This window comes from Chrysemys picta, chromosome 1 (genome assembly GCF_011386835.1).
Source record: "Chrysemys picta bellii isolate R12L10 chromosome 1, ASM1138683v2, whole genome shotgun sequence".
NCBI classification, from domain to species: domain Eukaryota; kingdom Metazoa; phylum Chordata; order Testudines; family Emydidae; genus Chrysemys; species Chrysemys picta.
The window spans coordinates 299,182,779-299,206,188 of NC_088791.1; the positions used below are offsets into that span (position 1 = coordinate 299,182,779).

Genomic DNA, 23,410 nt, shown 5'->3' on the forward strand with positions numbered 1-23,410 from the left:
AGGTCAGAGAAAGCACTTATGTAACCTACCAATGTATCAATTCAATCTTAGTCCCATAAAAAATAAATAATTTTATTATTTCCACTTGCATTTTTCTTTCCATGTAGAGGGGCAGTCAATAGGATTTTTAATATTGCTGTGCACCAAGGACAATGTCACCTTGTCATTTGCCTGCTCATATTAATGGACCACGGAGAAATCTTTTATTTCCATCAGGCAAATAAGTGGCATGATTTGTTACATATCAATCTCATTTCAATTTACCACACTTATTTTATCCAGAAATGACCATTGGAAGGCTCACAGATTCTCTATCACGTGGGCCACTCTGCAGATACAGAATGTCCATCCTGAAGTGCATGTAAAAATGTATCTCTGAAGTAAGTTATTTGCCATTCTGCCCTTTCAGGATATATATTCATCAGATTTCTCATCCTCCTTACAGAATTCTTGTTAACTAACTTTGGCTGTCTTGTAATTTAATATATTCCATGCTATCAAAAATAACTATTCTATTAAGAGTTTTTTTACTGTCTTTTAAGGATTTCTCTTGTATTACACCATTTTGAGGACATCTAGAATTTACTTATAGTTTTAGGGTTTGTTTGTAAAATGCTACATACGTACTATTAGCAAGACTAATCCTTACAGCAGGTATCCTTGTTCCTCTGGGTTTTTTATGGATGGGGAAACTGAAACACAGTGAAATAATAGTGTATAATTGAGATTTAAACAAATTTTAGCTGCTAATTTATCCATTTCTTTTCTTGCCCTTTGTTGTATCTGGGTTATCTGGTCTAACTTATTTGATTTAAAAATTAATTAAAATGCAATAACTGTTCAAAATGCCTTGATTCTAATAGATGATGAAGTAAATGTATTCTTCGAGTGCTTGCTCATATCGATTCCAATTAGGTGTGCGCGCGCCGCGTGCACGATCGTCGGAAGATTTTTACCCTAGCAACTCTCAGTGGGTCGGCTGAGACGCCCCCTGGAGTGGTGCCGTTATGGCGTCCGATATATGCCTTTGCCGACCCGGCGCCCCCTCAGTTCCTTCTTACCGCCCGTGACGGTTGTTGAAACTGTGGAGAGCTGCGTAGCGGACCTCCACATCCCTAGCATTCTATTGATAGTTCCTTAGTGTAGTTGTAATTAGTTTAGTAGTTAGCAAGTTTATAAGTTAGTAAATTTAGTGTATATAGTTGTAGATAAGTTGAGGATTCGGGGCTTATCCCCGTTCCTCTCACCCGGTACCGGGGCTCATGCCCAAGGCTCCGGGCTTTAAGCCTTGCACAGCTTGCCTCAAGCCTATGCCAATTGGAGACCCCCCACGACTCCTGTCTGAAGTGCCTGGGGGAAGCTCATCAGCCTGACAAGTGCCGTATCTGTAAGGCTTTCAAGCCTAGGACGAAAAAGGAGCGGGACTTCAGGTTAAAACAGCTCCTGATGGAAGCGGCACTTAGCCCAGTGCCCCCGGCACCGCGCGCAGATCAGGCACCATCGGTCCGCAGCGCGCCTCCTGCACCGGAGCATCCCGGAAGGAAGGAAATACCTTCGCACTCAAGGCCTCTGGTCCGCACAGGAAATATCCCTCCACATCAACGTTCGGGAACTGAGGGCAGTGTGCCTGGCGTGTCAGGTATTCTGCGAACACCTGAAAGGCCGTTGTGTCGCTGTCTTCACAGACAACACAACGGCCATGTTTTATATCAACAAGCAAGGCGGAGCACGGTCGTCCCTGCTATGCCAGGAAGCTATTCGCCTCTGGGAGTTCTGCATAGCCCAATCAATCAACCTGGTGGCATCATTTCTCCCGGGAGTCCAGAACACCTTGGCAGATCGCCTCAGCAGGTCCTTTATGACTCACGAGTGGTCAATACATCCAGACGTCATTCATTCCATTTTCCGGAGGTGGGGGTTTCCCCACATAGACCTCTTCGCCTCCCACAAGAATCGGAAGTGCCAAGTGTTCTGCTCTCTCCAGGGACGCTCCCCAGGCTCCCTGTCAGACGCCTTCCTGATACCGTAGAAAGACCAGCTGCTCTACGCCTTCCCTCCGTTTCCGTTTGTCCACAAGGTCCTTCTGAAGTTACGCAGGGACAAGGCCCGCCTAATCTTGGTCGCACCAGCGTGGCCCAGACAACATTGGTACACCACACTCCTTGATCTGTCGGTGACCAAGCCAATTTCTGTCCCATTATGGCCATACCTGATCACGCAGGATCACGGCAGGTTAAACCATCCGGACCTGCAGTCCCTTTATCTCACACCATGGATGCTGCATGGCTGACACAATCTGAGCTGCGCTGCTCCAGTTTGGTGCAGCAAGTCCTATTAGGAAGCAGAAAGCCCTCCACTAGATCCACATACCTAGCCAAGTGGAAACGTTTCTCCTGCTGGTGTGCCCTGAAGGACGTTGTCCCCCTACAGGTTCCAATACCTACCATCCTAGATTCCCTCTTGTCACTCAAACAACAAGGTCTATCGGTATCATCCATCAAGGTACACCTGGCAGCGATTTCAGCTTTTCACCCAGGCGAAAATGGCTGCTCGATTTTCTCCAATCCCATGGTCAACAGGTTCCTCACGGGTTTGGAACAGCTGTATCCACAAATCCGTCATCCGACCCCTACGTGCGACCTTAACCTCGTCCTCTCTAGATTCATGGGTCCCCCCTTCGAGCCGATGGCCACCTGCTCCCTTCTGTACCTTTCCTGGAAAACAGCTTTCCTCATCGCTATCACATCAGCGAGTTGAATATCGGAGCTTCGAGCTCTTACATCGGATCCACCATACACGGTGTTCCATAAGGACAAGGTACAGCTGCAACCACACCCCGCATTCCTCCCTAAGGTGGTGTCTGCCTTCCATGTCAACCAAGACATCTTCCTTCCGGTCTTCTTTCCAAAGCCCCACGCTTCGCGATGGGAACAGCAGCTACATTCCCTAGACGTTCGCAGGGCTCTCGCCTTTTATATCGAACGAACTAAGCCCTTTAGAAAGACATCCCAGCTGTTTGTTGCAGTAGCAGACTGGATGAAAGGTCTCCCGGTCTCCTCGCAGCGAATTTCGTCTTGGATTACATCTTACATCCGTGCATGTTATGACTTGGCGGGTGTCCCGACTACCCGGCTTACTGCCCATTCTACTCGGGCTCAAGCGTTGTCCTCCGCCTTTCTAGCTCATGTGCCCATACAGGAAATCTGCAGAGCAGCAACTCGGTCATCCGTACATACCTTCGCTTCCCACTATGCTATACTGCAACAGTCCAGGGACGACGCAGCGTTTGGTTCAGCAGTTCTTCGATCCGCAACATCTAACTCTGACCCCACCGCCTAGGTAAGGCTTGGGAATCACCTAATGGGAATCGATATGAGCAAGCACTCGAAGAAGAAAAGACGGTTACTCACCTTTGTAACTGTTGTTCTTCGAGATGTGTTGCTCATATCCATTCCAAACCTGCCCTCCTTCCCCACTGTCGGAGTAGCCGGCAAGGAGGAACTGAGGGGGCGCCGGGTCGGCAGGGGCATATATCAGACGCCATAACAGCGCCACTCCAGGGGGCGCCTCAGCCGACCCACCGACAGTTGCTAGGGTAAAAATCTTCCGATGATCGTGCACGCGGCGCACGCACACCTAATTGGAATGGATATGAGCAACACATCTCGAAGAACAACAGTTACAAAGGTGAGTAACCCTCTTTTCAGCACCACCACCATTAAAAACAGAGTTTATGTTAAGCAATGTGGGATTTCATTTTATTTAAATATTCTGTGTATTCAATCTGTATTAGCCAGCTTCCCGCATTTTGTCATTCTGTTTCTGAGAACAAGAATTTTTTTAGAGTTTCAGAACCAGTTCGCATTTTAAACATTTTAAAATAAATTATCCATTCTTGAATGGAAACAGGAAAAAAATTTTAAATTAATAGTTGAATTAATGATTATTTTAGAAATGTAATATTCAATTTTTAAAAAGTGTATTACTAGCTTTTAAAGAATAATGCTTGCAAATTGCATAGAGTGTATATTTATGTTGATCAACTGTTTCCAGTACACCAACTAGAGTCTTTTAGGAACTAAGCCATAAAATAACTTTATTTTGTAAACAAGGAGAGCCTTTCTGTTTTGTTTTGTCACCCGGGATATTAGCTGAAATGGAATTAGTAAACGTGATAAACACGTACGGTTTTTTAGATTTCCCCTGTGAGAGAGGGTATATTAGGCCCAAAGGCCCCTGGCTGGAGGCCTCAGGATCCTATCACATCCTGCCCCAGAAAGGAGCAGTAGAGAAGTTCTCCACGCTGCCTAGACTAGCTGTGGGGGAAGCAGCCAATGAGAGAGGCTGCAGAGAGCAGCCATTCAGGGCCCAACAGGCTCACATAAAAGGAGTTGCAGGGCCAGAGGAGTCAGTCAGTTGGTGACTGGAGCTGGAGGAATGAGCACTGTTTTTCTGGCTGGCTGAAGGACTGGCAGGACCATGGACAGATCAGTTGCTGGCAGGGACTGCGGGAGCAAGAGAGAGCTTCTGGCTGGCTGCTGGGCCAGAGTAAAAGACTTCAGCCCTATGGTAAGGGTGAAACATTTGTGGAGGTGCTGGGGCCACGGGGAAGTGGCCCAGGCTACTGTAGCGGCATGGTGACTAGTTAAGGGGAATTCAGCAGCACGTAGCTGCCATTCATAGGGTCTCTGTGCTGGGGCCTGGAGTAGTGGGCAGCTCTGGGTCCCCCCTATCAGCCACTAGGGAAGTGGCTTAAGTCCTCAGGAAGGGAGTTGAGAAGGCCCAGAGAAGGGGCTGATTATTAAACTGTGAAACACACCCAGAAGGGGATCAGATGGTTTAGTGGCCCAGCTAGAGCTGGGACCAGAAAGGCCCAGAGCAGGTGAAGAGTGCGTTTCCCAGGAGGAAGCCCCCAGGGGTACATCTCAATTCCAGAGTCAGGATTACTTAAAGACTGAGCCCGGGGAGGGCTACAGAGATACCAATGGCAGGGTACTGGGATAGGTCCAGTTGGACTGTATACCCTAGGAAAGGGTCTGTTTTGTTTCACATACAGACTATGTGTGAGACTCTTGAGGGCTGAGAATTAGGCCCTTAGTCACAAAGCATGCTTTCTGTTACTGCTTTCCTTTCCCATCAGCTAAGGTGCGTATGTGTCTATTTCATGGCACAGTCCTATTAGCTGAGAGGTTTATGTGCCCCAGAATAGTTTTCCATTATTACTCCTTCTGAGAAGTTTGTTGTTTTTTGTACACAAACTATTGATTACCTATGCAGGCACTACCACAAACATATTTTATGGCATGGGACCATGTCTTTGCCAATTCGATGACATTATGCAGTGTACAGAGTTAGCTCTTGGGTCAAATTGAGCAACAGTGTAAGTGTGCACAGCTCCAAAGTATTTTTTAAAAGGCAATGTACTTTCTACCCTTTTTTTAATCATAGTTTTGAAAAACTCTGTTTCAATTGGGAACTAGATTTAAGTAAAGTACACACATACATTAAATCAAACAACTGAAGGAAAGCGTGAAAGGACTCTGATTAACTCTTTGGATGCATTTTGAAAGCTCATATAAATTGTACAGTTTTTAATTTATTGAGAGATTATTAATGGATTTTTTTTTTTTTGCTGAATTAGTTCGCCTTGCAAACTTGGAATAGAGAACTGAAATATAACAAAGATCAGTATCCTGGGTTTCTGCCAAGTATAGCAATTCATATTTTTATTTGGAAAATTTTATGACTGGAAGGGACTTACATTTTTGCAAACCTTAAATCTTCTAAAGTGGAAATCTGGAGTTGGTCAGAATCCAGACTTCATTGTCTTTCAGCTTTTTTTATTCCCCACTAAAAATGATGCAACTCTAGTCAATTCTAAACTAAATGTTACCTAATAATCAAAACAAATATACTAATTATAAATTAGTACTTAATTAACAGACTTCTCTACATTTTTGCAAAATCCTTAACTTTAGAAACAAGACAAGCTGCTATTTTAAGGCCTAATTGTTCTACTGTTACTCATGTTGATGTGGAATTACTCATACAAGTAGTCCCATTGAACACACTGTTCACCAGTGTGAAAAAGGTTGCAGAAACAGGATCTGTTTGAGTACTCCGTCTCTCTTTTCATTTGTGTGACTTCAGTGTTTATGAAAGATGCTGAATTGACAGCTCCCCTATTTCTCCACAGAACAGGTATAGTATGAGTGGTGGCGAAGCAAGTTTCTCAAGCTTCTCCAGTTTACCCCAGCTGTCACACTCAGCTCTCACATGGGAACTGCCCACAGGTAATGAGGTCATTTTAGTATCCAGATGGAGAGAAAGCGAATCAATTCTTGGCTTTTGTGGGCAGACTGCTAACAAAGTCGCCAATTAGAGCAGGTTGTGACAGTGGCAATTACTTGTCTTCTAAACAATTATTTTGCCAATCAACCCCATCTTGATCCATGTCCAAGGGTGGCCTCTGCCATTCCATCCAGTGGTCACCTACTTGGGAGTAAAACTCCACCATAGCCTGTCAAACGGCCTCACCTGGAACACCTGAAAATGAAGATCTCTTTCCATATCACCTTGATACGAAAACTATTGGGAACCTCCTGGGGAGCAGACCCTGTGGTCTTTCATACTTCTGTATTGGCACTGGTGTTTGCTCCAGCTGAATACTGTTTTGCAGTCTGGGGCTGCAGCTGCCACATTCAGCTTGTCGACACAGAGCTGAGTTTGGCCACTTATGTCATTAGTGGCTGTTTGAACTACACACAAACCTGCGGTCTGTATGTGCTAGCACACATAGCTCTGCCAGACTGGCAGTGAGATGTTGTTCCTGTTAAGCCTTCTTGGAGAGCTGCGACAGATGAAACCAACCTATTACATCTCCAGTTGGCTAGTGCCCCAATCTCAGATATATTCAGAGGATGAATCTCATTCCTGTGGTCTGGGATATGACGCCATGGATGAGCTCTCAGCTCCCCTTTGTTACGGCAGCTCATGCACTCTTGGACAAAAGAACTGCTGATCCTTTACCATGCACGGATGATCAGTATCACCAGGTAGCCAAAAATTGCACCTTTAGAAGCATCAGTAGGAAAGAGAGTCTAACACACTAAGTACATTCAGGAGGAGTCCATTGCTGCACCTGCCTCCACTTGATTGTAAATCCTGGACTAGACTTAACAGGTTATTTGCTGACTGAACCAGAGTTACCACAAGCATGCTGTAGCTTGGACTGGTTTCCTCTCCATTCTGTGACTGTGGAGAAGCATAGCAGACAGTAAATCATGTGGTGGAAGAGTGTCCAGCCCAACAGCTGGAGGACAGTCTAAAACATCTAGCCTGTCTTGATAAAAAGGCCACGCTGTGGTTATGGAACCCGGACATCAAGCTCTGACATCTGTTAGGAAAGAGATTCTGTGTTTTTTGATTTCTCAGTTTTGCGAAATGGGCACCTATACAATTGGGAATTGGACAGAGACTCCTAAACTATCCTCACATTTTAGCAAACTTCAGTCATTATTGACTTTGGGGAGATTCAAACCAGCAGCCTAGGGGAGAAAGGCTCTAAATCCCATTACTAATCCCCTGTGCTAACTGTCACAATTCCAGTTTACATAGTTTCCATTAATTTTTGCACCAGACTGATTTGCAAGCTTTGAATTGTAAACATGTAACACCCACAGAAACTCAGAATCCCATCAACCTCCCATTGATGGGGGTTCTTTGTGAAATTGTAGACACTATCTGGGAGTTCTATAATTTTGCAGTTCACTGTTGGTGTGTCTAGCGCAGACAGAAATGAGCTGTGGAGGGAGGGATGGGGATGTATAGGAGGTTGAAAAATTGGTGTCGCCAGTCAGAATGAAACATGTCCCAAATTTGGGTTTGTTCTGTAGAGCAAAAGGGTAGGCACACATATGTGCAACATGCTGCACCTCCTTCCAATTCTGAGCAACAGGTGAGCAGAAGATGAGTACCACAAGTTTATCAAAACACCTTGAGAACCATTACCCTGAAGTTCAGCCCAAAACCAATATGTAGCAGAAGCATAATGGTGTATAGGGAAGCAAACAGAGTTACCTCAGAGCTAGTGTTGCTATTGTGAATTTTGAAATAATTGTTATTTTTCTTAAAGTCCCAGCAGCTGGAGCCTTGTGAGGATCCTCTGGTTTATTTTTTTTAAATTAAGTTTCTAGTCATCATTCTTGTGCCTCCTTTGCGCTCTAAAGGATCAAAAACAAGGAGACAAATAAAAAAGAACCGATATGTATTTATTTAAATCTCATGATTTTTATGCCAATCTCATAATTGTAGGGACTTTATTCATTTATTCTTTTTTAACCCTCACGGTTGGCAGTACAGAGTGCTGCAGCAGCATATTGTCGTGGAGGATAACCAGGGAGGTGTGGCTGAGGATGGTGATTTGTGGCACTAGGGAGTGAGCGAGCTCATTGTCTCAGGAGTAAGAACTGAAGGAGGAGGTCACAGTGCAGGTGAAGAATCTTTGACTCTGGATCAGGAGAGGGAGCTGGAAGCGCTCCACAAGGAGGTGTGTAGGGGGGGGGCTACAAAATATTTTGACTGCTCACCTTCTGCCACAGTGCAAGAGCACAAGCCCCCACTCCTTATTTTTATTTTTACTACAGTCGGCCCCAGAGGCCCCAGTGAGGGTCAGAACCTCATTGTGCTATCCAGACACCAAGTAAAATGTAGTTCTTTCCCCGTGGAGTTAACTTAGATTGTAAAGACAAGATGTAACAGGAGGGTGTAACAGGGAGTGGGGGATAAAAGATGAGGATAAGAACAGCCGTACTGGGTCAGACCAATGGTCCCTCTAGCCCAGTATCCTGTCTTCCGACAGTGACCAATGCCAGGTGCCCCAGAGGGAATGAACAGAACAGGTAATCATCAAGTGATCCATTCCCTGTCACCCATTCCCAGCTTCTGGCAAACAGAGGGTAGGGACACCATCCCAGTCCATCCTGGCTAATAGCCATTGATGGACCTATGCTCCATGAATTTATGTAGTTCTTTTTTGAACCCTGGATAATAGTAGGAGACCTATGCACACAATTTGAAGGTTGAGTTTGGGTTGGGGTTTTTTAAGATATAATGATCTGGACAGTCCCTACTGGCTCCTTGCCTTGCAATTGTGAGTTAGCAATTTAGCAAAGGAATGACAGAAGTGGAACTGAAGGGATTTGAAGGAAGGTGGGGTAGCCCTTAGCTCAGGAAGGGTGTTCCTCACAGAATGCATGGCATGAAAGGAAGTGTGATGTTGTTAGCTGGTGAAGCAATCGATTGGGCAGTCAAGGCTGGCATTATTGGCAAAGTGGAAGAGGAAGGGAGAGAGCATGACAAGATGAGATACAAAACTGGATATGTAGGGAGGAGTTACGTTGTGAATGGCCTTAAAGGTAAGGCCATAAAGCTTGTATTTGACGTGATGGAGAAGGGGCAGGGACTTGGAAAAGGGGGTGATGTGGTTAGGATGACAAGCCAAGAAGATGATCTTGGCAGTAGCCTATTGAAGGGATTTGAGTGGGCTGAGGTTAGTGTCAGAAAAAACAGAGCAGGATGTTGCAGTCAAGGTGGAAATTATAAAGGCCTTTGTGAAGGAGTTCACTCACCACAGGTGCCCTTGGTGGCTGAACTTAGGTGTGGCAGGCTCACTTCTTCTTTCCTGGCATGCCTGCTAACAAGCATTCCTGCAACGGTCTGCCCCTTTCTTGTGACTCAGCCTTGTGGCCAGGTCAGGACACATATTCATATATATACCCCTTTCAGGGTATGTAAAGAATCAGACACAGGATAGCCTGTTGAGGAACAGATTACTGCTCACTGCTCACACTTCATTTGTCAGAAGCCACTAACCTGGAGAGGGAGAAGGCGGAGCTGGTGAATCTGTTGCTGTGATCCCCTCTTGCTTGCTTTATTAGTAGTGTGTGATTTAGCAAAGGACAATGTAGTGCCACTGCCAGAGATGACCATTAACCACTTCTCTCACAGTGATCCATGACATGATGCAATTTGTTGATTAAAATAACTTTTCTACCTGTGCCTCACTGTACAGCTTTCAAGAAACACTCCAACAAAGTGTCAATATGGTAATTAGAGTTGAGCAAAACTTGGAATTTTTATCCCAGGGGAAATTTCAACATGTCAGGATTTGTTTGTGTCCCAAAAAAGGATGAAAAGACAAAATTTCCTGTGGAACAGAAATTCCAAAATGTTTTGTTTTTGGAAATATTTTTGATCCAAGTGAAACATGTCAACATTCCCAAAACGCAGTTTCAAGTCATTTCAACGTTAAACTACATTTCCTTATGGTGGCACATTGTCTTATGGGATTTGTTATTCTGGAGCATGATGCGCCCATTTCCCTGCTATATGCCAGGCTCCCCAGGTTGGCCTGCATCTCCCATAATGCACCCAGAATCATCTGACTTGCATGACTGAAATGAACACTTCACCTTATGGGACCCATACTTCTCCAGGGGGCCCAGCCTATAGGAGAGAATGAGGCCTAGAACTAAACTAATAGGAAAATGCAATTCAATGTTTTATTGACCTGTATCTCAATGAAAAAATTGGGGATAGTTTAAACAACACAATATTCATATTCATGTTGAACTGACCCCAAATGAAATATTTAATTTCAATTTTCCTGATGGAAAAATCAAGAATTTTCAGCAAAATCAAAAATTTTCTATAGAAAGTTTTGATTTTTGTGGAAACTGCATTTTCTGTCAGAAAATCATTCCAGTTGAAAATTCCTCACCAGATATACTTGTAATATCTGATGAAATAATATAGGGAAGATTGGGCTGCTGCCTTGCCATTATGAGACCTCCCGTTTCTCTGCCCAGGAAATAAACAAACATCTATAGTTTAAACAAAGCAAACAGCAACAGAATATCAAGCTGTACCCGCGGAAAAAGAAAAATCCTGGATCCAGTTCTGCAGTATGCTGAGCACCCTGAACTCCCATTGAAGCTAATGGGCACTGAGGGCGCTCAGCCCCTGTGGGATCAGGCTCTCGGTTTGCTAACTTATCTCAGTTCAAAGTCTTCCAGCTGGTGGTAGTAACACAAGTTAACAGATAAGTTAAAACATATATAAATATTATTTAAATCTTGATAATATTTCCCTTTTAGCAATTTTAATGTTTCTGCCACCCCAAAAGGAAACAATTCCCATCTGCCCATGGGGAAAAAATAGAACAGTTGTGAGAACTGTACGGTTTAGGTTCAAATAAATGTTTCAGCATTTTGTTGGTGGGTTTAATCAGTTGCACAGAAAGCCTAATATATATGCAGAACTTTAATTTGCCTCTATGACAATTTGCCAGAGGGCAAATTGAATTGCACTAACTTGAGAAGCGGTGGCTCTTTCCCCTCCCCTTTCTTGATAAGTGCAAGCTGAAGTAGAAAGTCTTGCTAATAGCACAGAAGTAGTTCACACCATGTAATCAGCTTAGGAGAGGTTTCATCAAACTCCTCTCCTCATATTCCTGTTTACATTTTTCTTACCTTAATGAAAAGACTGGCTTTTGCAGGTATAAAGGTAGGACCAGTACTATAGTAGAAGTGTCCCTGCTAATGTAAAGTTGATATGGAAGCTCTTTCAGCTTTTATTAGTTACTCATTTCCCCCTTTGGCTTAGGTCATGGTTTCTTCTAGTTCAACAAAAGATGATTTTCTCTGGTGTATACGTAGCTTTAGCTACTAATGATGGCTTTCTGCTGTACACTGGTGGTCCTCTGAGACTGTTTGTTTTAGCATCTTGTGCTGACGGGTACATTTGGTGATAGCTTTGGAATACTAATGCTAATGCTGGTTCTCACAAAGCTTGGCTTTTGAAAAATGCTTTAGACCATTCAGTACCCCTCTACCATGCTGAGTGACAAGAGGGCAGAAAGGCCATGCTCAGTCATTTTTTTTATGCAAAGTAAGCAGCCCACAGGAATGGTGGCTCTTTGCTTCACATCCTTCTGCCCAGGCTTCTTACAAAGCTGTAGCTATCTATTTGCATAAATATCAGGCCTGTCCCTTGTTGCAGTCTTTGTTACATAAATGCTATCAAAGGAAATGAAGGGAGAACAGATTTGAACATCTTGCATTCCTCTCTTAGAAAAAAGTGTGATTGTATAACTAATCCACATTATTTTCTTTTTGGTTTTAGTAGTGTAACTCTTCTGCCAGGCCGAGTTGATAGCAGCAAGGGCCGGGTTCAGTACATAGGGGTCCCCTCTCAACAGCGTGACACAAAACCAGCTCGAGCCCCCACCCAGGGACCTGGGAAAATCTTACACACCCCTGGGCGCCTCAAAGAGGCAATACTTCCCCTCTCGCAAGCACAGAGCCTCGGTGTAGCAGAAAATGTTTAAGAACATGAGGTAAACGACATAGCTTTAAATTGGGAAAACACCACAACTAGAGTGCATAGACCAAACCATGAGCAAAGACCCACCCCAGCAAATTGGGCCGTGTCCTTTCCCGTTGGTTCTTGGGTCCAGCAATCCAAGAATCACCAAAGTCCTAAAAATCCAACAACCCCCAAAGTCTCTGTCCCTGGTCAGTGCAGCCCCAGAGTTCAAAGAGGGGGGGGTGCGCAGGGTGTTAAGGGGCCCCTTACGTGATCCGAGGCCGACCGGTCGCCTCTCCGTGGGGTTCCGCCGCAGCCTTCATCACGAGCCGCTCCACTCCACCAGCCGTCCCGTGAGCCGCTCCTGCCGTCCCACGAACTGCTCTGCTCTACCAGCTGCTCCGCTCGGCTCCGCTCCGCTCACCAACCTCTGAGCCGCTCCGCTCGCCATTCCTTGGGCCGCTCCAACCATCCCCGCAAGGTTCCACTCTGCTAGCTGCTCCTCCAGCCATCCCCGCAAACTGCTCCACCAGCCGCTTAGCAATATAGCTTCAGGCTCCACCACTAGTTAACACAGCAGTCAGTGATCTCAGCTCTTTTGTGATTTTAGCTCTTTTGTGATTTCAGCTAGTAGTAGGGGAGCCCCAGTGCTGGTGCACTATTGGCCCAAAGTGAATTCAGCTCAGCAGCCTGTAACTAGACTCCTAATGGAATCAAAGCTAGCTCTGACATTCAACGAGGGAGGGAGGGAGGGGGAATTGGTTTCAGGCTCACAAAAGGGGCCCAACACCACCAGGTACAAATACCTGCCCCCAGCCTCTCTCAATTCACTAGGTTTTGTAACCCATGTCCCTTGTCAAGCAAGTGCTACTTAGTTAATGGTGAGTCCTTCTGTCATACAACAGTTCCACTGGCCTTGATTCACAGAATCAGGGTAACAAAACTTTATTCTTCCTGCCCCAATAACAGAGAAACTGCGGATCCCACACCAGCCAAAGTAACCACTTTCAGTTGCTGTTGTCTCATGCCAGGCGGGTGGGTGTGCCTATGCAAACAAGATCAGCCCCTGAAGTTCTTTTCCACGCTCGCCATAATTCACCACCAGATGTCAGGGTAGAGCTCATCCCAACTCTGCTTACATTAGATTTCCTTTCCCCTCAGTCCCCATTCCCATTTCTTGTTTCAGAGTCGCTGTTCCCCCTAGCCTGTAGAAGGACATCAGCAATAGATACCTTGGAGCAATAGCACTTGCAGTATTCTCTGCAGGAGAGCCCTTCTACATTATTATGACCAGTGATTGATTTGCTTCGGATTATTGTTCTCTTCCCTTAACCACTCGGCACAGTCACTCCTCATCACCCATTTCATGACAGAGACACGAGAACTTCACTGCCACTATATTTCTGATAATCAGTTTGACTTGCCCAAATCTCCTGTAGGTTAATGCATGATTGGTATATGCTGTACATACCAGTTACCAATCTGCAGGGAAGGAGTTCACACAGTCGCCAATACAAGGGGAGACAGTCCATAAACTAATCTTGCTATTAAAATGTGCTCCACACAGTTAAAAGCTTAGGAACTATTCGTCAATCTATCATATGTAGGTGTTATGCCTCCACTTCAGTCTCATGCATAAAGGTAATATCAGAGTAACAAATAAAGAGAACCATTTCAACTAGGGCTGTCGATTAATCGCAGTTAACTCATACGATTAACTAAAAAAAAAAATCGCAAAATTAACCATGATGAATCGCAGTTTTAATTGCACTGTTAAACAATAGAATACCAATTGAAATTTATTAATTATTTTTGGATTTTTTTTTACATTTTCAAATATATCTGTTTCAATTACAACACAGAATACAAAGTGGACAGTACTCACATTATATAATTTTTATTTCAAATATTTGCAATGTAAAAATTATAAACAAAAAAAATAGTATTTTTCAATTCACCTCATACAAGTACTGTAGTGTGATCTCCTTATCATGAAAATGCAACTTACAAATATATATTATTTTTGTTACATAACTGCACTCAAAAATATAACAATGTAGAACTTTAGAGCCTACAAGTCCACTCATTCCTACTTGTTCAGCCAATCACTAAGACAGACAAGTTTGTTTACATTTGCGTTCTCACTTTCAGGTGACATTGTAAACAAGAAGCAGGCACCATTATCTTCTGAAAATGTTTTCTGAGCGATTAGCTGAACAAGAACTAGGACAGATTGGACTTGTAGGCTCTAAAGTTTTACATTGTACATTTGTAAGTTCAGCTTTCATGATAAAGAGATTGAACTACAGTACTTGTATTAGGTGACTTGAAAAATACTATTTCTTTTGTTTTCTACAGTGCAAATATTTGTAATAAAAAATAAATATAAAATGAGCACTGTACACTTGTATTCTGTGTTGCAATTGAAATCAATATATTTGAAAATGTAGAAAATATCCAAAAATATTTAAATAAATGGTATTCTATTAACAGTGCGATTAATTACACGATTAATCGCGTTCAGTTTTTTAGATTGTGATTAATTTTTTTAATCGCTTGACAGCCCTAATTTCAACTAAATAGCTAAATTAGCCAAGTGATCTATTGAGCTGTCTGTGGTCTCTGCTTATATACACCTCTCTTCACACACAACTTCAACAGAGTGAAATTGGCAATGTCTCCACTGACCTCCAACCAGCTGTCACTTGGTATTAGCCCAACCTGCTTCTATGTAGTCAGGGAGATTTCAGGGACTACATCATAGAGATTCCCTCATGCGTTTGAGTGGTAACAAGTAACTTTTGCCTGAATGACATTCGGCTTTTGAATACCATGATGTTTGTACTACTTCCTATTACTAAGCAGATACATCTTCACTAAGTATATAAAATCTTCTGATACTTGCCTTCAGGCCCCTTGAATACTCTAAGTCGGTGGGAAACGCTAATGGCAAGGTGATAGAATAGAATTCCATTGTGTAAATTCCATGCACAAAGCCGGGTGGCACAAATTAAAACAAAAACATGGAATGAACAAGCCAGATATCCATTTTGATCCTGACCATTTTGTTTGTTGATTGTATCACTTTCTCCCAATTCTTTGCTTTTTGCCCTTCAGACTGTAAACTCTTTGGGGCAGGGACTGTCTCTTTCTACACTGGAATGTATAGTGCCTAGCCCATTTTGAGTAGTCTAAATACTAGTTTGTTTTCTGTTAGGTTCTTTTATTTATGGCTATATTTACCTTTAGATATTGCTGACTATTGTAGGCCAGCTTGATATAGAAAAATCACTGTAACTGACTGTCTTAGAGGGACAAGTGGCATTCAGCCACCCGAGATTGAGCAATGACTGAATAATGTATTTCTCCTTCATAATCTACATAAATCACGACACAATATGAGGAATTGCTAAATAATTTTTAAAACCTAATACAGATTTTGTTTTTATACTATCAGGTGAACTTTCTGTGGAAGACAATCAGGACCCTTTCCTTGTTAGTATACATATCATTGCAGACCCTGGTGAATCCAAAGTTCTCCAGCAAGCCATTGATAAACTGTTAGCATGGATCCATCCAGACCTCCAGTTGTTCCGAGTCTCAGAAAGACGGGTCTCAAGGAAGCACAGGAAGTCTGGTAAGGCTGCTGTTTCTCAGCCAGCCCTTGCAGTCATTCTGTTTCTGCAGGAGGAATATGGAGAAGAACCAATCTTACAGCTCCATGAAACCTTTCAGAGACCACCTTGGCATTACCACCATACAGAACGAGTGCAAGGCAAGTTCCTCCCTTACATGCCATGCAGTCAGGACTTCTTCACTTTGGCCCATGGGACCCCTTTGTGGGCCATCCGCCCAGTGCATTATGGGAGAGAAATTATCCGCTTTGCCATATACTGCAGGAATGAAAACTTTATTGACATTATGAAACTGTACCAGTTAATCCTGAAAAGACCGGTGTGTCAGAAAAAGGCGGACTTTTGTGTCTTTCCTGTCTATTCTAACATGGATATAGACATTCAGTTCTCTTTAAAAAGACTCCCTAAGGGCCAGATTCCAACCCCTACAGAGTCAGCGGTGCTGGAATTCCGAGTAGAAGATGTTGGACAGCTTGTTCCTCTCTTGCCCAATCCTTGTAGCCCAATCAGTGAAGGCAGGTGGCAAACAGAAGACCATGATGGGAATAAGATCCTCTTGCAGGTATTCTCTAACATCTCTAATTTTGTATGTGATGAAACAGAAACATATTTGCTGATTTGTACAAGAATGCTAATTTGTCCCAGGACAGTAAATAAAGGGTGGGGCTTCCATAACAATATTCTGGTAGGCAGACCCAAGAAAATACTGCTAAAAAGAGAGCTTATCAAATCTTTGTGCACGTAAAAATATATAATTCAATACAGCTGTAGGTGATACCATGATGTTCATATATCCCTTAGCCCCATGTTAGGCAATGAAGAGACTGAGATAAGCCAAGTGTGGAAAAGGGAAAGATTGTGAACTGATAGCTAAAGATGCACGTTTTTGCAGTTTTTATAAGAAACATGAATACCCAGACCACACATTTTTATAAAATAGCTATTAGTGACTAGCTCTTTATTAGAGGTAAACAGAATTTTTGATGGTACAAATTATTTCCTTACATATGTAACCCTTCTGCCCATCTAAGTTGGCAGCAACAAGGGCCGGGTTCTGTATCTAGGGGTTCCGTTTCAATAACGCAATGCAAAACCGGCTCGAGCCCCCACCCAGTGACCTGGGACATTACATACCACCCCTTGGGTGCCTCTAAGAGGCAATACTTCCCCTCTCGCAAGCACGGAGTCTGAGTGTAACAGAAAATGTTTAATAACATGAGGTAAACGACATCAGCATTAAATTGGAAAAACACCACAAACAGGATTCATAACACAAACCATGAGCAAAAAAACCCACCCCAGCAAGTTGGGCTGTGCCCTTTCCCTTGGGTTCTTGAAACCAGCAACCCAAGGATCACCAAAGTCCCAAAAGTCCAACAACCCCCCAAAGTCTCTGTCCCTGGTCAGTGCAGCCCCAGAGTTCGGGGCGGGGGGGCACGCAGGGTGTTAAGGGGCACCTTACGTGATCCGAGGCCGACGGGGTTCCGCCGCAGCCTTCACCACGAGCCGCTCCACTCTACCAGCTGTCCCGTGAGCTGCTCCCGCCGTCCCACGAACTGCTCTGGCAGCTGCTCCACTCTGCTCACCGACCTGTGAGCCGCTCAACTCTGCTCCACTTCAGCAGTCCCTTGGGCCGCTCCCACAAGGCTCCGCTCTGCTCTGCCAGCTGCTCCTCCAGCCGCTCCGCTCCGCTCACCAACCTGTGAGTCGCTCAGCTCCACTCCAACCGTCCCGCAAGGCTCCACTCTACTAGCTGCTCCGCCAGCCGCTTAGCAATATAGCTTCAGGCTCCCCCACTAGTTAACACAGCCTCAGTGATCTCAGCTCTTTTGTGATTTCAGCTCTTAGCGATTTCAGCTCAAGGTAGGGGAGCCCCAGTGCTAGTGCACCATTGGCCCAAAGTGAATTCAGCTCAGCAGTCTGTAACTAGACTTCTAATGGAATCAAAGTTAGCTCTGATATTCAACGGTGGAGAGAGGAGGTAGTGCAATTGGTGTTTCAACCCCTCAGAGAGGGCCCATACCATCAGGCACAAATACCTGTCCCCATCCTCTCTCCATTCACTGGGTTTTGTAACCCATGCCCCTTGTCAAGCAAGTGCTACTTAGGTAATGGTGAAGGACTCACTCAGTCCTTCTGTCATACAACAGTTTCACTGCCCTGGATTCACAGAATCAGGGTAACAAAACTTTATTCTTCCTGCCCCAATAACAGAGAAGACTGGGGATCCCACACCAGCCAAAGTAACCACTTTGAGTTGCTGTTGTTTCATGCCAGGCAAGTGGGTGTGCCTATGCAAACAAGATCAGACCCTGGAGTTCTTTTCCACACTCGCCATAATTCACCACCAGATGTCAGGGTAGAGCTCATCCTGACTCTGCTTACACATATATATTAAAACACTGGGTGACCAACTGCACACCTCAATAGATGGCCCAGGAATCTTCTTGTTCTGCAAAATAGCTATCAGACCCAGAAAAAAGGAGAAAGAAGCAGAGAAGCAACCTGAGCTGTTTAGGAGACATGCTCCCTGCAATCTGCCTTCTCAATCTTATCTCGAGCTGCATGTACTCATAGACAGATTCTGTGGAGAGTTTGGTCAATAGGAGTGGAAAGGTCGTGAAAGGCACAGTACCCATACTGTATCTAAGGCTGCTTAGAGTCACTTCAACATATGCAAGTGAGTTAAATAGAATAACAAATAACAAGCTTTCCAAAACTGCACTCTTCATCAAGATACAGTAATTCCTCACTTACAGTCGCCCTGGTTAACATGGTTATGTCGCTGATCAGTTAGGGAACATGCTCGTTTAAAGTTGTGTAATGCTCTCTTCTAACGTCGTTTGGCAGCTGCCTGCTTTGTCCACTGCTTGCAGGAAGAGCATCCCATTGGAGCTGGCTGGTGGGGGCTTGGAACCAGGGTGGACCGGCAGCCCCCCTATCCGCTCCCCGTTTCCCTAAGTTCCCTGTGCTGCAGCCACCCAGCAGGCTACCAATCAGCAGTTCAGCTGTCCCTCCCCCGACTGCCATGTGCTGCTCCTGCCGTCTGCCTTGGAGCTGCTCCCCGAGTCTCCTGCTTACTGTGCAGGGAAGGGGGAAAAGGGGGGGCTAATGTCAGGGTGTCCCCCTCCCCCCTGCACCCCACTTACCCCTTCTCCATATAGAGCAGGGAGGGGACACGGATGGAGAGAGACAGAGAGAGCTTGGGGCAGCTGTGTGTATATCTATATAATATATAGTTTTTTGTCTGGTGAAAAAAATTTCCCTGGAACCTAAACACCCCTCCTCCCCCATTTACATTAATTCTTATGGGGAAATTGGATTCGCTTAAAATAGTTTTGCTTAAAGTCGCATTTTTCAGGAACATAACTACAACGTTAAGTGAGGAGTTACTGTACACACAACAGGTATGTTGCTCCACAGTTACATTAATGTACATTGTGGCTTTTTGCTTAACCATGTGCCTCAAAGCCACTGTTTTACTAAAGAGGTTTTCTGAGGCTTAACCTTTTATTCTTAAATATTTTCTGATTTATATTTCTGCTCAATAAAAATAGCCCCCACCCACTATTAATTTGCACTTTATTTTTAAAAATCCATGGGACTGATCATCCCCTAAATCCACATGCTATTAATGCTAATAGGGCTAAGTATGTGTGTCAAGGAAAGTTAGACCCTCACATTTAGAAGAATGTCATCATTCCGATTTTGAAGTGGGGAGGTTGACAGTGAATGTTCTTTGTGAAAGGTGCCCCTGCTACTGAAGTCCTCTATCTACAGAACAGGTACCATAGGTTTGATCCTTTTGCTTGGTGGAACTCAGGATGCTGACAGTTGTGGGAAGTTCTGCTTGAACTTGCTGAGCAACCATATCTCCTTCCGTCCTCTGCACACTTCTGCAGTGTTGGGTGTGCGCAGACCATCTCTGCAATGTAGCGGCTGTGTGCCCGTAGCTCTTCTCTCTGGCAAGATCACCACACCACGCACCTCACTATTGCAGATCCCACCTAGGCGGTAGCTCTACCCCTTGCTCCACTGGCAGCAACGGCACTGCCCCATATAGGTGCCTCAAGTCTGACTGCAGCTGAGAAGGCAATTTGCTCTTCCTGACCATCCAGTCCTTGGCCTTTCTGCTGAGACTGCCACTAATTTTAGTTGTTGGACTGGTTTTTGTGATGTGGACTGGATAGGCACTAGGTTGGGATAACCAGTTCATTTCAAAATGTCCACAAACTACCTTGATGTGGTAATCACTTGTGATCACCTTCACTTACTGCTTTTCTTCTATAGACTAAAGAGTCCATATCCCATTAGTAATCTCTTGAATAGTGAAATTCTCTCTGATTCCAGTTTTTAATAGTGAATCTTCCAACTACAATAATTTACAGCATAATGACACTGAATGAAAAAAATTTTAATGTCTTTGCTTAGGGTACTGTACAGGGGTTTAAACATTCCATGGCTATTGTCACAGTATCCGTATTAATTTTCACCTCCCATCAGAATGACATTCTAATATTTTTCAGCTTGCATATAGGTTTGTGTTATTAATAACAAGAATATTTTTGATTGCTACATACTCAGATTGATTATCTCCACATGCCAAAAGTATCACTTATACCCACCAATAATAAATCTATACTTCAGAGCAATAAGAAAGCATTTAATGTGACTGGGATTTTAATATACTTCAGCAATGTGACCTACGTGTATCTTGTGGTATACTTACAGGGGTTGGGACTCCTGCCAACCAGTAAGATTGCTCCATCCTCTTAACCCGTTCTGCAAATGCAATTATCAAGGAGCTTAGATTAAGTAAGAGCAAGAAAAAAAGCGTATTAATGGATGAGTCTGGCATTTGATATCCTTTGTTTGCAAAGATAACACCCTCCAAAAATGTTTTGTTGTGGCACCTTTGCTTTGTCTGTCCTCAAATTAACTCAAACAGCCTGATCTTATTCCAGCTGAAGTCAAGGGTAGATAAGTTGTTGGATTTAGTGTGAGCAAGATTGTCTGTGATCAGTACTGGTTCTGTCATTATTTTCATATGTTGAATTTTTACAATGTATGTAGTGGTTCAGTAAATAACTGTCAAGCATTTCAGTGTAACTCCCAAAAGTAAATCTGTGAGTGCAGAGGTATTCCACCTATGTAAATGAAGGCATTCTGTATGGCCCCGATAAATATGTACAGTACAAAATATTTAAAGACAAGAAGAATTAAGGCTACTGAGCTAAATGAATATCAAATAAGTTGTACTATTTAAAAAGGGATCAAAAACTTGTATATGACAATTTATTTGTTAATCCAGTAAAAGGTTTGCCTTTATCTATCTTGCCTGTGTTCTTCAAAACCAGCATAGCTACAAACACTTTGAGATAAATAGCAGAGTGCATTTCCATTTTCAAAGTCAGAGCAATTACAGTTAAAAGGACAAAAGGGAAGAGAGGGGAACAAACTAACTAGAAATCAAAGGAGGTGTAAAGGAAATGGAAAGTCAAGGACAACCCCCCAAAAAGGTGGGGAAGTGCGACTTCTGCCGAACAAAACTAAAGGATGGTGATTAAAGAAAAATGTGAGACATCTTAAATTAATGGTGCAAGTGGATAGAACAAATTTGATGAACAGTGAAAGGAAAGGAAGGCAAGGAGGGATTTTGACTGGACAGAAGGACAAAAAGAATAGCCTTTACAAAGTTTCCTTTAATTTCTTAGTGTGCTGAAAATTAGAGAAACAAAGTGGGTGAGGTCATATCTTTTATTGGACCAACTTCTGCTGGTTAAAAAGACAAGCTTTCAAGCTATGCAGGGCTTTTCTTCAGGTCTAAGAAAGGTACTCAGAGCATCACAGCTAAGTACAAGGTGGAACAGATTATTTAGCATAAATAGTTAACACCTATTTCAAGGGACCATTCAAGGTGAAGTGTCCTCTTAACACTCCTGCACTCATAAAACAAAAAAGGATTGTTGTACTAAGCCATAAATCCAGTGTCTTTAGATTTTTAGTATCTAGTAAAGTTATGAATTTAAGCTTCCAGCCTCATCTTTTGTGTAGGTTTCCTTTGAGGACAAGGACTGAGAGGTCATATATGGAGTGATCATTTTGTGAAAAGTGTTCCCCCATAGGTGATGTGGTATTTTTATATTTTATTGTTTTTCTGAGTGAGTTCATTCAAGAGCATAGTGATTGTCTGGTTTCACTCTCATCATTTTTATTGGGGAATTTAGTACACTGGATGAGGTACACCACATCTTGTGATAGGCATGTGTTGGACATGTTGCTGAAAATGACAGACCGTTTGTATAACAGTGGACTCAATAAGACATGTCTAATTACAGATATAAGAACCTAACTTTTGCCTCCTGTTTTTAAAAAATTTTGTCCTCTGTGTTTCTCCTGCAAGATGTGCTCTGCCTTTTCTGCCTTAGATGTTTGTGAGTTCTCTAGTATCAGTGATGGTTTTAATAGAAACACACAATCCTAAACGGAGATCTTGGAAGCTAAGTACAATAGGAAATGATCTTTCAGCCATTCTGTCCTTCACCATGAGTGAGAGACAACCTCTTTTATATCTTTTTATTTAAAAAAATATCTTAAATAGAATATCAATATATCGAATGCCATTTTAAACATAACATATAGTCAAAAAAAGCCAGTGTACATCTATAACGTTATAAGATTCCTATTGTGATAACTGGGACTACAAATTTACTGTAATTGTGAGCTCAGCTGTAAAAAGTGAGTGAAAGTTTATAAAATGTCACAATAATCTATAACAACAAATGTTGATGGGGAAAGGTGCAAAAGGGAGACAGACTTTGAATGAGTCCAAACAAAGAGGCCTGGAACCCCGGGATCTACCATGACACTGTTCAGCCTTACTTGCCCTGATCCTGAGAGATGTACTGACCAGACTGGGTCAGAGAGAGAGGGAGTGGGATCCTGATGATGTCACCTCCTCCACTGGCTCTGGCTAAATCCCAACCATCAACTGGGATGTGAGATTTTGTCATTCCTGCTCATGTGTGTCCTTTTCCTTCACTTTGTTCTCTTTCATATCCCTCTCTTTTCTTCTTGTCTAATAAGAGTCTGCCTTAGCCAGCCAAGACTGGACATTTTGCAACATTGCTGAAACTCTGTGACCAGAGAGGAAACTAAAAGCAATGCTCTAAGTAGCTTCGTGCTGATACGAGTTTGCCAGATCTCAGAGAGGCTAATAAGACTAAATGCCATGCCTGTGTTTTGCCAGTGAGGTTGCAAGTGAAAGTCAATCAGAGACAGAAGCTGCATTTTCTATATTTGCTATTCTTTTCTCTCCCCTTTTGTGTGTATTTGTCTTGTTTTGTCTTCTAGGAAACTGGATCAGACTTCCAACAATAGCAATAACATGTCCAGTTCATCTCAGCTAA

General features: G+C 43.4%; 1 protein-coding gene across 10 annotated transcripts in view; it reads left to right on the forward strand.

Moving 5' to 3' along the window:
* Positions 1–23,410, forward strand: part of FAM124A (family with sequence similarity 124 member A) — an 80,107-nt gene that overhangs the window by 46,609 nt on the left and 10,088 nt on the right. For all 10 annotated transcript variants that reach the window (XR_002888763.3, XR_010600872.1, XM_005287100.5 and 7 more), the window contains one exon: positions 15,824–16,563. Coding sequence is in view for 8 of the 10 variants with exons in the window: in XM_005287100.5 (XP_005287157.2) it covers positions 15,824–16,563 (740 nt within the window). In the remaining 2 variants the exon portion in view is untranslated. The remainder of the gene's footprint in view (positions 1–15,823; positions 16,564–23,410) is intronic.